Below are 15381 nucleotides of genomic sequence, written 5' to 3'. Positions count from 1 at the left end.
CTGATTTCCACTCTAAACTGAACTAGTTCGTGAATCTAACCTTACACATGGAGTCGGTGTTTCTTTATACAAACATGTCACGAATATAAATATTTTTAACTTTAGGATAACGCATAGTGGCACCCACAGTGCATAAATTTATATGGTTGATGAATTAATGTTTGATAGGAAATTCAACCACCAGTGTTTATACCAGTGTTTATAGTGTCCAGTTATTATATACGCTATTAAAAAAAAAAAAAAAAAAAAAAAAACTTGTACTTTAATGTACTAAGAGACAAGTAGGTAGTGTACTATTGTTTATGCATGAAATACTAAAACGAAACTCATCTCCATTCATTAAAAAAATAAATACTTTGGACAAGAAAATCTTTAAACACTGATATGTAATTTTTAAACAACACAAATGTAATGTACTACTCGATCCCTATTGCTGTTGAATGTACATGTGGTGTGAAGCACGCGTCGGCTTGCTCTCCGTTTGAAATTTCATAATAGTCCCGACAGAATCCAACCGGCCCTTCATACCGCCTGTAACCGCCGCCTTGTCGCCGCCACTAACCACCACACGTTCTCCAGCGACTCGAACGGATTTATGATTTGTACAACCGGAAAGAATCCCGGTTCCTTTAATCACTCGTTCCATATGAGTCTTTGAATTAGTCCGTGTGGTGTCCTCGTAATCGGAGATAATCGAGAATCCCGTCACACTAGCGGTGACAACACTCCATGCAATGCTGGCCTCACTCGGGGCGTACCCGTTTGGAAGTGTTGCACTGCTTGACCTCCCATTTGAAACTTGTCGTGCAAGAAACGAGTTATTCCCATTAGTTGAAAAGCTTTCGATCTCGAATAAATCCGAGCTCGCATCACTTCCCGCATCGTTGTTTTCCCCGATGTTTTCGACTCTCGGTGTCACTCCATCCCAATTCAACATAGTTAACTTCCTCTCCAAGCTAAATGATTTCTTCCCCTTTTCCAAAACCGGTGAACCGAAAGCCTCCAATGAGTTTCTTCTTGTTTTCACATGAGTGATGTCGCCTTCTTCCACTTCCGGTGGTGTATTGGTTTTGGCGGGTGGGAAAGCGTTCAAGACAGGAAACACGAAGGAATCTTCTTTCTTCGTGTTCGCCTTGTCGTCAGTGAAACCGTCAGCGAATTTCGCTGGCGGTTTCGAAAGTTCTTTGACAAGAACTTTCTTTTCAGCGATTTTAACTGAGCCCTTGTCGTTGCAGTTGCAACCAAGGGAGATCAATAAGCTCTTTACACGGGTGGGTTTCTCCTTTTGAGACTTGGGAATCCTTCGGTTACCATTGTTAACCAAAAGACCGGTTCGGCTATTCCAGCTGGATTCGGACCGAACGCTTGGAGTTGTGGATCCGGTTTTTGGTTTAGTTGGTTCTTCGTCGTCTTTTACTATTTTGCCCTTTGGATGATGGTTTGGAGGGTTGATGGAGTGAGGAGTTCTTGGAAGTTGTTCATCCATGGCTCCTTTGAAGTATTTTTCGGCCCCGAAAATCCCGATTTCTCCATCCTCTACTTTCTTTTTCTGATTACTTGGGAGAGTAATCTTGAGCATCGTAGGGTTTTCGTTCATGTAAGATGAAAATGATGCATCTATGCGATCAACATTGTTTCCAAACAAAGAAACCCTTTTCTCCGATGCTATCATGTTTGTATAACACAACGAGAAACAATAGAACACCAACCAAAAAAAGAAATTTTATTTGCAAGAATGATGGATCAAGACCCAAGAGAGGGTTTAAGAACAAATGAACGAAAAAAGATAGTTTTTTTTTCTTGCAAGAAAAGAGGGTTATATGAGTTGGTGGTGGATGTTAAAGTGTTGTGTTCATGAAGTGTTAGAAAAGTGGTTTTGGAAGTGGAAGGAAGTATGGGGGTGATGAAGAGGAGGGGGGCCATTTGTTGTATAAATAGGGAGAGTTGTGTTATGGAGATGGCTTGAGTGATTGAGTTGGTAAAGAAGCCAATTGCATGTGCATATGCTTCTACACTTTTCACTCTTTTAACACTTTGTTCCCCTTAAAATTGCGAGTGTCATCATCTTTGTCCATATTTCTAAAAAAGATCGAGTTGGACTAAGCTTGAAATTCCAAAATATGGCTTGATGTTGAGATAAACTAGAGATTTTCAGTTCAAATCATGTATAATGATTTACAAAGAACGTGAAATAATTAATATCCATAAAGTTTCATTCCTTTTTGTATGTTTAAAGCCTCTTTAGCTATTAATGTCATGATGCTATCCTTTCATTTGGCTCTTAGTATATGTTTTACACGACACAAATTGTATGATAATATATAGAGAGGTTGCACTGAACTGATGCAATTAAGTTGAAACTCTAGAAGTAATTAAATAGAAAAAATAGCAAAAATACCAATTAAGTTGAAACTATATAAATATTGAGATTATTATTATTATTATTATTTTTGAACGACAAATCTGTTTTACTCTTAAACTACTCCTAAATCCATATAGGTTTATAATGAGATTTGAACTTTCGATCCCAAAGAGGGAGGACAACACAAAATATCGTTGGGCTATAAGCCCTTTGGTTAGTTTATATAAAATCGTTTAATATTTAAAATAAGTAAATTAGAATATATTGAATTCTATATTTTGGTGATATTTGGTATTGAGATAAATTACGAATAGTTTATTGTCAAACTCGGTTATTTATGACGTTCTTTTTTCAATTCATACAAACAGATTTGATTGGTTATTAAAAAAAATTGTCTAAGATATTATTGAAGTAGTATTCATGAAACGGAAAGTGTTAGTGTTAAATAGAAGTACACGACAATATGTCCATGTATAGTAGTTGTTAAATGATCTTACTTTTCCATTTGCAACCAAAATTGAAGTACTAACCCAAAAGGTATAGAATGACTTAGGAGGGTAGGTCACTTGGTTGTTTTTGTGCACGCAAACAACCGTATATATATATATATGAATTATGATAGTTCGTACATCAACTCGATGTCACGTTAAACTTACAATAATAACAATATGGCCCATGCATAGAATTAACATCAATTTTGATGTCTTTTTTGCGTCCTTGCCGACGAAAAAACTTTAATTTCATGGTACTATCTTTATATGAATTAATGATTGATTATTACACCAATCTTGTCAGTATATTAGACAAATGTTACTGTTAGGTTGATGATGTTTAAACGACTCTATTTCCATTTGCCATTACATTTTGTGGTGTTTATTCCACATCTTTTTGGGACCATGAATCATGAATGTTCACGAGTAATCAAAAAAATCTAAGGATTTCGCAAGATATTCTCGTCTTTTTTTTTTTTTAATAATCAACAAAAACTTTTGATTTTTATGATCACTTGTACATTTTCGTCAAATTATTTCTATTTTCATCCGATCCTATATATATATATATATATATATATATATATATATATATATATATATATATATATATATATATATATATATATATATATATATATATATATATATATAATACATAGCTAGCTAGATCCGCCTTCCTTATCCATAATGAATAGTGATTGCTTTATACGAACACGACCCGATAAGTCATAGATAGATATCCCATTTATATCAAACAGTTCCCCTTTTGTGTACATATGAATGTTATGTTATGTCAAACTCACATTCACTGTGTAAGAAAATGACTATTTTAACCTTTTGCTCGATCTCTTTTTCAATGTTGGTACACAACAAACAAAAAAAAAAGGGTAAATTAAATTAAGTGAAAGAAATATTTATTAAAAAAAAAAAAAAAAAAAAAATTATGTTGTCGTGTTGTTTTGATTGTCGACTGCCCAATATCTTTTAACGGCTATGAGTATTTTTTCCGGAACCAATGGCCCATCTTCATGATCCGCTAATTTTGTATCCCATCTTAGTGACGTGGCTATGTTCTTCACCTTCATAATCACATCCACTTCATCACGTATTATAACAGCTCCTTCTGGTCTTAAGATCCGATCCATTTCCAATAAAATGTCTTCAAAATCACATCTACATTTAATAAATTAAAAAAAAAACAATTAATGAAGAAAAGAAAAAAAATAATAATAATAGTAATAATAAAACTTTGGTATACCTGTCATTGTACAAATTGAATAAACCATTGGCATGAATGAGATCATATGTGCGTGGGTACGTCGAAAACGCTTCACACCTGCAATATTATATTATTAATTAATTAAAATTAACGCTTTTCTAATTTAAGAATCTAATTTAATTTTTAAAAGATTTGTATAGAAATATAAAATACCAGTCGTGATATATGCCAATAAGGCCACGTTCGTAAATAACTCCAAGAGTATTTGTCTCAGCGATATTCGGAACAACATTCATAACCCACAACTTAGACGAATGAATCGCAGCTGCAAATCCTCCCAAACCGGCATTCATATCCATTACATTCCGATACCTTCCGGAATCAATCATTCCATTCATCCGTTTATATCCATTCACATGTTTCTTCCATTTTTTACCATCCTCCATATATTTCTCAACCGACACACCCGGAATCGACCCGCTAACAACCCTCGGTGGGACCGCATCATAAAGTCGTTCAGGAAACGCCACGTAATCACCTCCACTTCCAGCACTCACACATGTTTCCATTTTCTTGTACCTATAATATAAAAAAATTATAATTGTTTTCGTTGAATTTGTTAGGGTGCAAAGTTCTTCATTTGGTGATGACCCGAAGGTTTCATCATTTTATGACATGTGTGGAATTCAAGCCTTGTGACTTATGGGTTTATGGGTTGAGTTTTCCTATATATACTAGTTTAGTATTCTTTGTAAGTTGAGAGAGCTTTCATTTTATATAGACGATTAGATTAGTTTGAGAGAGAGTATTCAAATTGTGCTTAAATATTAATTCGTTTCTTTCGATTATGCACTTCTACATTCCGCAATGTTAAATCAAAGCTTCATGTTCTAACAGAATTAAAGAATTAATAAATAAAATAAAATGTTTATTTTTACCAAACGTCATCGGGATCGTTGGAGCAGAATTGAATCCCGGGGGTGTTTTCGGTGGGGCGACATGATTCGGTGTTTGATTTTTTTTGCCAAATGGCCATTTCGCCCTTTTCGGATATTTTCTCCCAACAAAGAAGTTTAGCAATGGATTCAATCTTGAGTTGTTCTTCTTCTAGATCCTCTAAAGTGCGTTGCCATGATTTGTAGTTGTTTTTCCAATTAATTGGAGGACCCGAAAGTACCCAGTACCCACCCGGTCTTAGCACCCGGTCAACTTCCATCATGTACTTCCCATCTACATCAACAAATACAAATGTACTTTAGGACTTTGAAAAATCCACCCAATTAATTAAAACTGTAAAGATTAAAAATTGTCTTCACCATTTGAACCCCATGGAATCAAACAGCGGGAGCAATGAGCCATGTCAAAAGCTTTAGAAGGATATGGCATTTTAATGGAACCAAGAACACCAATGACAGCTGGCACCCCTCTTTCAAGTGCAAACTGAACTTGTGCTTCATGGTTATCTCTAGGTGCAAATGACATAGCTATCACATTTCTCTTCCATAGATATGCACCAAAACTTGCAACCTAAAATCAACAACAACGAAAAAAAATATCATAAATTTAAAAACCCCAACATTCAGAAAGATTTGAATATTAAACATACATACCCCACAACCGGTGTCAAGTGCAGTTCTCACAGTCCCATTATCAATGGGTATCACAGAAGCAAGTTGATCAATGTAAGCATCAGCTCCTTGAGGAAACTGTGTTCCACCACCTGGGAATCTAAACACGTTGCCTTCATACTGAATCCAGTTTTGAATAGCTTTTTCAACTGTTAACGCCTTGTATGGTGCATTTGCGTAAGGAACATAATCACGACTTTTAGGCCATGAAAATGGTGTCACGTATCCTTGTGGTGCAGGAACAAGGCATTTCAACTTTTCTTCTTGTGGAGGACAATGTCTTTCTCGATAGATCATATCGTTTCTTGGGAACTTCATTGCTCGTTTTTGATCTTGACATGGTGTGTAATCTGTGAAGTTAGCATCGCATGCTGGGAAATCTAGGGTTTGTGATGTTGAATCGTTGTCAGTGATCCCACTGTGGTGAGTTTCGAAGTTTAGATTTGGGATCGAATTGCAGTTTGTATTACTGGTTTTTGTTATATCCATGACTAGCAAGTCTCCTTTCCCGAATCCACTCCTCTGCCATCGCCCAAATAGATAGAAGAAACCACACAAACTGGCGATGATGAATATATAAACGAAGCTCCGGCTTCTGTTGTCTCCTGAATTCAGCTTTGTTGCCATGGCGCCTGATCAAAAGGTAAAAAAACAGATAGCTGGCGTTAGTTGACTTATAGATCATGAAATACAACGATTCCATCTGAGCTAGGGTTCCTTATTCGTGATGGAAATACTTACAAATTCCTAAATTAAACAAAAACACTGGAACAGAGTGCAGCAGATAGACGATAGTATATAAGCTAACTAATAAGCACGTAATTCACCAAACTATACGTACATGGAGCTTGATTCGAACAGGAAAAGTTAAAACACACGAAAAAATCCCCAAAATACAACAGCTCCAGCGCTAGTGAATCCGATTTCAAAATTGGCGCAATAATACTGGATAACAATAAATTCGGAGAGTTGAAATGAAGAAGAATACATGTATCTACGTACCAGTTTGATGAGAGGACTGAAATTAACCGATATTATGAGGGATTAAGCTGAAGCAGCCGCATTAACTTCTGCAAATTACCTCTAAATTGCAGATTTGAATAAAAACAAATGGATTATGGATTTGAGGGGCGCCGGCCTTATGTAGATCACTCTCTCGCTCGCTTGCAAATATTTAATAACAAAAAAGTTGAGGACTGCAACGTAGTCGCACGACGGTGTTGAATGTATATAAAAAAATTCAAAAAATATTATATATATAGTTGTGAGCGGGTGAGAATGATGAAGGAAGTGCGTTGCTCATGGCTATCGTAACGAATATGGTAATATTCCATGCTGTGTTTCGAGCGTGGAAAGGAAAACCAAAAGTCGTCTCAGTGGGACCCAAGCCTGCATTTGGGTCAGGATATTTGGATCCAGATACTATATTCTAAAACCAATTGCTTCACCCGATTTTTGAAAGTTTTTCCATAGGATGTTAACAAAAATGACATTGCAACGTCATCCTTATACCTACTAGTCTTGGTTGTCACCCATCACTATTTTTTTCGTTTTTTGCTTTTAAATTATATATATATATATATATATATATATATATATATATATATATATATATATATATATATATATATATATATATATATATATATATATATATATATATATATTATTTTAGAGAGAGATAGAGACAAGAAAGAGAGAAAAAATGAGAAGAAGAAATCTGATTGGGCGTGCTCTTTCGTTCTCCCCACCACAAAGAACAACAACCACAAAGAACCACTAAGGTCCGGGGTGGTATGCACTAACCACGGTCGTGTCCACATAGACCACGACCCATTTCGTGGTATGCATATCAGACGGTCTAAGAATGAAGTAGTAAATCTAAAATGTGGATTTGAAAAAATTACTTTTATCCATGTATTGGGTCATTCTCAACTAATTTTATGTCTTGTATTGTAGGGTACTCATATGATGCACTTGTTTCGTTTCAACGATTAGTTTTCAGCTGACAATTAGTTTCGTTTTGCAAACGTCAAATTGTTTCTTTTCGATATGTAGTCCTCTTCCAGTTAAGCATATAAACTGCACTGATCCGTACAGAAACTGGAAAAATTGAAATATGAATAAGCTATAAACCAATAACCGAATACCAATAACATGTTTCGGTTCCACTTTGGTAGGATTTGGTTCTATTAAGAAATTTTAACTATTTTTTTAAAATGACTTACCTTTAACTTTAGAAAAAGTTTAAGATTTTTTTTTTTTTTTTTTTTTGGATTTATCCTTTACTTTATATAAGTTAGTTTGACATTATATTTTTTATTTAATATAATACAAATAAATGATACAATTAGAAAAAATAATGAAATAGTATTCATAAATATATGAATATACCTTAAATTAATTTATACTTTTATATAGTAGTTATTATAAATAGTATTCATAAGAAATTTTAAATCATATAAATATAGTGATGTATCTAAGATTTCAATTAATAACATTTACCTCTCCTAATAAACAAAATTTAAATATGTCCAAGGGTTTTAAATGGTGTGAGGCGTGGTGTGGCAGCATGGTCAAGCCTCGAGCTTAACGAATCATGGTGAGCCATGATGTTTTTCAAGGCGGAAATTTTGTATTAATTTAAAATTATATTACCACATAAATATAAATGTATATTAAATATAACTACTTTTAACAATATTAGTTCAACAAATAATAACAAAAAGTTAACAAAAATCAAAATATTTGTATCTCCGATTAGATAAGACATAACAAATAGCAAAAAATTGTATCTCAAACGAAAAAACACACCATAACGCGCCATGGCGCTCCATATCGCGTCTTGCCACACGACATGCCTAACACCAACATTATGAGGTTTTTCGTAATGGCGAAGCCACTCCTCACACCATAGCGAGCCATGGCGCGCCTTATAGAACACTAAATATGTCACATGTCCATTTTCTACCATCCCTATTTGCCACATGGCATCTTTTAAGGGTGCTTGGTCTTTTCTTCCCCATATTATTAACTAGGTTTAAACCCGTGGAAATCCACGGGTGATAAATTGAAATATAATTATAGTTTTTAATTTGTAACAAAAAAAAGATATGAAAGTTTAGAAAAAATGAAGAATAGTGATATTAGCATTAATATGAATAAGTCAAATACAATAAAGTTGTAAAAATTAATTAATTAATATGATAGATGAAGTACGATACAAGAAAAGTAAATAAAAGATGGTAGAAAAGTAAATAAAAGATGGTAGAAAAGCATTGTTTATAAATTCCCAAAAACTTCCTTATAAACGACATTGGAAGTTTTATTTGTGAGACTACCATCCTTATCTAAAATTAACAATTTTAATCCGTCCCTACTTTGGACTCTAGATAAAGCAACATACAATTGGCCATGTGAAAACACGGGATGTTTGAGAAACAAACCAACCTTGGATAATGACTGTCCCTGACTCTTATTAATGGTCATTGCAAAACATACAACCAATGGAAACTGTCTTCTTCGAAATTTGAATGGAATTTTCTTTTCTGATGGAGTTAGAGACATTCTTGGAATAAAAGTGTGGTTTCCAATATTAGTTCCAGATATGATACGTACCTCAATAACACGTTTGCCCAATGAAATCACCTGGAGTCTTGTTCCATTACACAAGCCGTTTTTCTGATCAATATTTCTCAACAACATAACTGGAACACCGATTTTTAAAACTAACTTATGGTTTGGTAAACCTGATACTTTCAGACCATTTAAAACATCAGGTGAATATAAATTTGCATCAAATTGATCATGGAGAAATTCAGATTGGCATATACTATCTGAACTTAAGTATTCAACCTCATCTCCTGGAAATTTCAATAGCAAACGATCGTTTATTTCTTGAACCACTTCGTTCTTTGGAGCAAGTATTGCTCTTTCTTGAAAATAGCTTGTATTGTTGTACTTTTCCAAAATCGAAGGATATACAAACTCGATTAATGAACCTATAGGATCATGTGCATCATTAATGAGAATATCATCTGGAATATCAATAACCGTTTTGTCCATCGTTGATACCACCAAGTTTGCCTTCTCCTATATCCAACAACCAATTTGCAAAATCTCCGATTTTTTCTATATCAGATTGATCCCTTCCAACACTTAGTCTCATGTTTTTTGTTAATTTATGGATCTTGCAATGTTGCCATAAATATGAAGAACTTAACGAAGCATTAACAATGTTTTGTCTACTTCCACCTGGAATAACAGGTAAGATCTGTCTAAAATATCCTCCAAAAACAATAACTTTCCCTCCAAACGGAATATCTGAGTTGCTAGAATTTTCAGACTTGAATACATCTTTCAAACTTCGATCTAAAGCTTCAAATGCGTGCTTGTGGACCATAGGAGCTTCATCCCAAATTATCAATGAGGTTTTTCTCAATAAGCTTGCAAGGTCACTATCTGGATTTATTCTACAAACAGAATCCTCTGTTAGTTCAAATGGAATTATAAATCGGGAGTGTGCTGTTCTACCTCCGGGCAATAATAATGAAGCAATCCCACTTGAAGCAACATTTAGAACAATATGACCATCTTTTCTAATAGCGGCAGATATTGTCTTCCATAAAAAAGTTTTACCAGTTCCACCATAACCATAAACAAAGAAGACACCTCCTTTATTTTCTTTAACTGCACTCATGATATCAAGGAAAATGTGACGCTGCTCATTTGTCAATGCAAGAAACATACGATCAAACTCGGTCTTCATAGCGGTAATGTCATATTCTAGCTCCTCGGTGATAAGTCGATTGTTTGAAGAAGAAACAGAATCAAGATCCGGGATAGGCATGTTTTTATAATTTTTTAGACTCGAGTTATTCCGAAGTAAAACTTGTTCTATCTCGAACAAAGTTAAGTTCTTAAGCTGATCTTCATTGAGTGATAAGTCTGGAGGACAAAGAGCTAAGTAATTAGAAATATTATTAACAATATTTATTTATAATTAAAAGTATTATTTAATGTATGTTTAAAAATAAATAAATGACTACTTAAATAATAATAATAATAATAATAATAATAATAATAATAATCTTTAATACCCGGAGACTTGAATCTATGTCGTTGGTTATAAAGAATTCCATCTGCCAAATATTCCCATGTGTTTTCCCAAACAACCTCCGGTTTAGACATACTGTTACACATCAACAATGTAACAAATAAGAATCGTAGGTCAAAACCAGATCCAGAATGACTTGCTTCTTTGATTGCATCGATGTATTCATTGTCATCATCCAAGAGCCCAAGAGCATAACAAGCATCTCTAAAAGAAGAATATTCTTCACCATTTACTGTGCGAATTTCTTCAAATGATTTCGGACCTTTCACCTTATTTAACAAAATCCTTAGGAAATAAGCTTCCCCTAGTTTAGGTGAAACCGAATGAATTCTACCAATGCACTTTCCTACTTCCCTTGGCTTCCAAATCCTATCACCACGATTCCAAACAAACTTTGTAGGAAATTCAACATACGTAAGTTTCCGTGCATCACCATTAACTGCATTACACTCCATCCAAGCTGTGAACATTGAAGAAGCAACGGAGGGTTTGTCGAGAACATCGTGAATATCATCGTCTTCCCCATATACGATTTGTTGTTGACCAGGAAGATGAAAAGAAAGTCTAACCACAGAAGGATATCTGTAATGAACATCATATTTAAAAATTCTCCATGATGCTTCACATGCAGATAAATATCTACAGTCGTAATACTCATTTATTTCATCGACTACATCATTACTATCAGCTTCATTATTGCTTCGTACAACGGCAACTGTAGCTCTATCAGGTCCCTTGTTTATGTATTTGAATAAATACTTTATAGAAGAACCCTGATTGCACCATTCAACATTAATATGTGCCTGATATCTTTTCAATAGATATTTGTTGTATGGGACAACATTTCTATTATCTAATTTCACACCCGATTTTTCAACAAAATGACCATCATTTCTTCTCCTATATAATGGAAAACCATTCTGATCAACAGAGTTATGATTACAGAATTGTTTTGGAAAGTTTTTCGAACACTTGTTGTCGACCATGCATGGACAATTGATGTTTTCAGCTCCACATTGACCATGAATCATGAACTCTTGCACAAGTTTATACAACTCTGGATCTTCATCTATGTTTGGTATCTCAGCGGAAATTATCGTATCGATCAATTCAACAGTGGGTAACTTGTAGTCAGAATGCATAAATAAACATATATGACTATGCGGCAAACCTCTTTTTTGAAATTCAATTGTATAAACAACTGCAAAATATTTTGGAAAAAAAAATAAAAAATGATTATACCGTAAGGAAAAATATAAAAAATATGTAATAAAAATTATAACTTTTATCAATTATGAAGAAACATAATTTCAAATACCTGCTTGAACTATGCCGAAAATGTGATTCTCCGTTAGGTCTTTAATAAATGCATCAAACTTGATCTTGAACAACCTACATAGTATATCAGGTCTGTCTTCTGGTTGAAGTGAAGTATCCTTAAGGAACCTTTTAACCTCTGGCCATTTGGGATTACACGTAAAGGTTATGAAGAAATCAGGATATCCAAACCATTTACATAGCGACATGGCATCCAAATAGTTTTGCAGCATATAACGCGCACCACCTGTGAAAGATGAAGGTAATATCACGCGTTGGCCGATGTTGGAGATATTTGTAGTTCCTTGAGCTTTTTGTTTACTTAAATTCTCGTAAGACTCGCATCTAAGAACATGTTGTTGGCTACGTATGAAATACATTCTTTCACTTTCAATCATCGTATACGCATCTACCAAAAATTGTTGAAACAACCTTTTTGAATTAAGAATCAGTGAGAACGAATGATCTCTGTCTTGAATTCTGAAAGCGAAAAATTCTCTCATTGTACATTTCGAGCGCTTGTTGTTGGTTGTAGATTCAACACCTCTATGAAGAATATCAACGTTGTAACCATCATCCCCATATGGAAATAGTAGCGGATATTGGAGAGGAAGGTAAGAAGGATGCAATTCACTGATACGCTGTAGAAATCCCGATTTTGTCTGAACAACAATATCTCTATTTTCAACCGAATCAAAATTGTCACCTACAATTAAAACGGCAACCTCAGAAGCAGTTGGTAGGTTATATGTCCTTCCATCTCGATCCCTTTTCCCGATAATTCTTAACTTCATATCAACTTCAGGATTTTTTTTAAAAGTATCTCTTACCATCCTATAAGAGCTAACCAAGACATTATTTGAATCTAACATCACCTTCAAATCTTGAATAATATCATTATCGATTGATGTAGATTGATGCTTTTCCCCACTATAAAAATTGAAAATATACATAATATTAGTAAAAAAATAAAAATAAAAAAAGATTAAACTTAAGTATGAATAAGAAGTTTGAAAATATACCCAAAGCATGTTTGTCTATTTGAAATTTCGTTCTCAGTATCATAAATGTATAACTGAGAGAATTTTGGTTGCGATCCATTTGGTGGTAAAAGGCTTCCAATAGTATGATAATTTTGACCACCAAGTCTGAAAATATATGGAGCATTTCCTCTATTGATTGAATAATCAATTTTACCACCCATTGACGTAAAAGAAAACATTGAATTGTAACGTCGGATGTTTTTCATGAAGTTTTTGCTTTTAGAATCCGTTGCTCTGAACATTCTTTCATAAGTTGGTGGTGCGTTCTTTAAATCTGGTAGTTGAACCTTGCCATAACCACAACATAATGAATAATTTGTGTTCCCTTTTTTTTTCCTCTTATGGATTCATTTGTCCATAATTTTGCATGACATGTTTGACATACAACAATTTGATCACCATGATCCAAATATTCTGTAAGAAAATAAAGTTGTTTTAGTAAAATATTTAATTTTATAAGTATATACAATATGATATTTCAGGTGTAAGATAAAAAATGGGTATATATATGTATTACCTTTGGAAATACCTACTATTAGGTTTTCACTATTGACTTCATGTACATCTTCTAGATCTGTTGTCAAGTCAATCAATGGAATATGAGATAAATGTTCCAACTTCCTTTTTAATTTATGACATCCTGGATTTAACTTGATTGATGATGAAGAAGCAGTTATTGTAGATGCATTTCTTGAAGTCATGCCATTACGAAGTCCAGAGTAATGTATTTTATTTTGTAATGTTGAAGTAACATAGTTATTGAAACTAATATTAGCTGGAAAAAAGTAGTAAATATATATAAATATATTAGAAAGTGGTTAAAAGTAAATTTCAAAAACAAATATTATTACCGTTTGAAATGTTAGATAATGGAGTTCTAACATTTATACATGAAGGAGAAGATTGTAGGGGTGTACTTTGGTTTCCACGTGATCTATAGAAAAAGACATTTTCATTTTATTGAACAACATTTTTTGATTGATCTGTAAAAAACAACATGTTATAAAAATTGAAGACATATATTATAAATTAAAAATTACAATTTCAAATTTTATATTACTACAGGGGAATAATATAAAATGATGAGAATGTATGTATTTTTTATATAGGTTAATGAAGTGTAAAAATTAAAAAAAAAAAAAAAAATTACAGTTATCCGTGTTTTTCAAGACATGTGGTGTAGACGGATTTTGAACAGTGTATTTTGTATTCCTTTTCTTCGATCTCTTATTATCCAAATATAATTTTCTATGTCTTATGTTCTCTCTTGCTTGCAAGTAGTACATATTATTGTTTGTTCCTGCATAAAGAATAAAAGTTATCACCATGATCCAAATATTCTGTAAAATAAAAGCGTTGAATAAAATATCAATGAATTATATAATTATATAGAACATAGTATCTGAAATGTAAAATGGATTTTATTTTTTCATTACCATTTGAGATACCAACTATACGATTTTCATTGTTCACTTGATGTATATTTTCTACATCTTCTGTCAAATCAATCAATGGGATAGGGGATAAATGTCTTGTCTTCGTTTTTAATTTATGACATCCTGGATTTAACTTGATTGATGATGAAGAAGTTGTTACTGTAGATGCATTTTTTGATGTCATATCATTTGAAAGTACATGGTACTGTCTTTTCTTTGCTAACTTGGAAGTGATATATTTATCGAAACCAATGTTATCTGAATAAAATAAAAATAAAATAGTTAACTAAATAAATAAATATTTACATAATGGATAATAGTATATTTTAAAAACCAAAAATAATTACCATTCGTAATGTTAGATAACGGATTTATAACATTTGTAATGTTAGAAAATGAAGTTCTAACATCTGTAAAGGAAGGACAGTATTGTATGGTTGTGTTATGCTTTGCAGGTGTTGTAAATGAATTGACATTTTGAGTTTGACGAACAATGTTGGTTGATTGATCTGCAAATAGAAATAACTTAAAAAACTTGTAAATATATGTATTCAACTATATAATAGTAAAAGATGGAATATAAAATACTAATACGGTTATAGTTAATGGTTTTTTTGAAGAGATGATGTAATGATATACTTGGAACGTTTGGTATTGTTTTTATTTTCTTCGATCTTTTATTTTCCAAATATATTTTTCTTTGTCTTCTTTTCTTTTTGGCCTGCATGTGGTACATGTTACTGTTGTTTTCTGCATAAGAAGACAT

The 15381-nt window shown here is 33.1% G+C and overlaps 3 protein-coding genes across 3 annotated transcripts; all 3 read right to left on the bottom strand.

Moving 5' to 3' along the window:
- Positions 1–312: 312 nt before the first annotated feature.
- On the bottom strand, positions 313–1957 carry LOC145041207 (protein PHYTOCHROME KINASE SUBSTRATE 1-like). The gene has a single exon (XM_078989184.1). It carries the CDS (start codon positions 1670–1672, stop codon positions 428–430), a length of 1245 nt encoding a protein of 414 aa, XP_078845310.1. The 5' UTR covers positions 1673–1957; the 3' UTR covers positions 313–427.
- A 1621-nt stretch (positions 1958–3578) lies between these two features.
- On the bottom strand, positions 3579–6864 carry LOC145041206 (putative methyltransferase PMT2). The gene is made up of 7 exons (XM_078989183.1): positions 6706–6864; positions 5686–6335; positions 5392–5602; positions 5014–5305; positions 4289–4654; positions 4115–4192; positions 3579–4029 (listed from the first exon to the last, which is right to left on the bottom strand). The coding sequence occupies exons 2-7, from the start codon at positions 6328–6330 to the stop codon at positions 3798–3800; spliced, it is 1824 nt and encodes a 607-aa protein (XP_078845309.1). The 5' UTR covers positions 6331–6335; positions 6706–6864; the 3' UTR covers positions 3579–3797.
- Positions 6865–7704: 840 nt separating this feature from the next.
- On the bottom strand, positions 7705–15381 carry LOC145039271 (uncharacterized). The gene is made up of 13 exons (XM_078987345.1): positions 15357–15381; positions 14963–15124; positions 14628–14873; positions 14330–14479; positions 13697–13954; positions 13565–13593; positions 13159–13466; positions 12138–13066; positions 11991–12020; positions 10803–11888; positions 9757–10665; positions 9322–9704; positions 7705–7806 (listed from the first exon to the last, which is right to left on the bottom strand). Exons 1-13 carry the CDS (start codon positions 15379–15381, stop codon positions 7705–7707), a joined length of 4617 nt encoding a protein of 1538 aa, XP_078843471.1.

The sequence above is a fragment of the Lactuca saligna genome, chromosome 4, assembly GCF_052625555.1.
Source record: "Lactuca saligna cultivar CGN05327 chromosome 4, ASM5262555v1, whole genome shotgun sequence".
Classification (NCBI taxonomy): Eukaryota; Viridiplantae; Streptophyta; class Magnoliopsida; order Asterales; family Asteraceae; genus Lactuca; species Lactuca saligna.
Note: the sequence above shows the minus strand (reverse complement) of the source record. Positions and strands in the feature narration are given on the sequence as shown.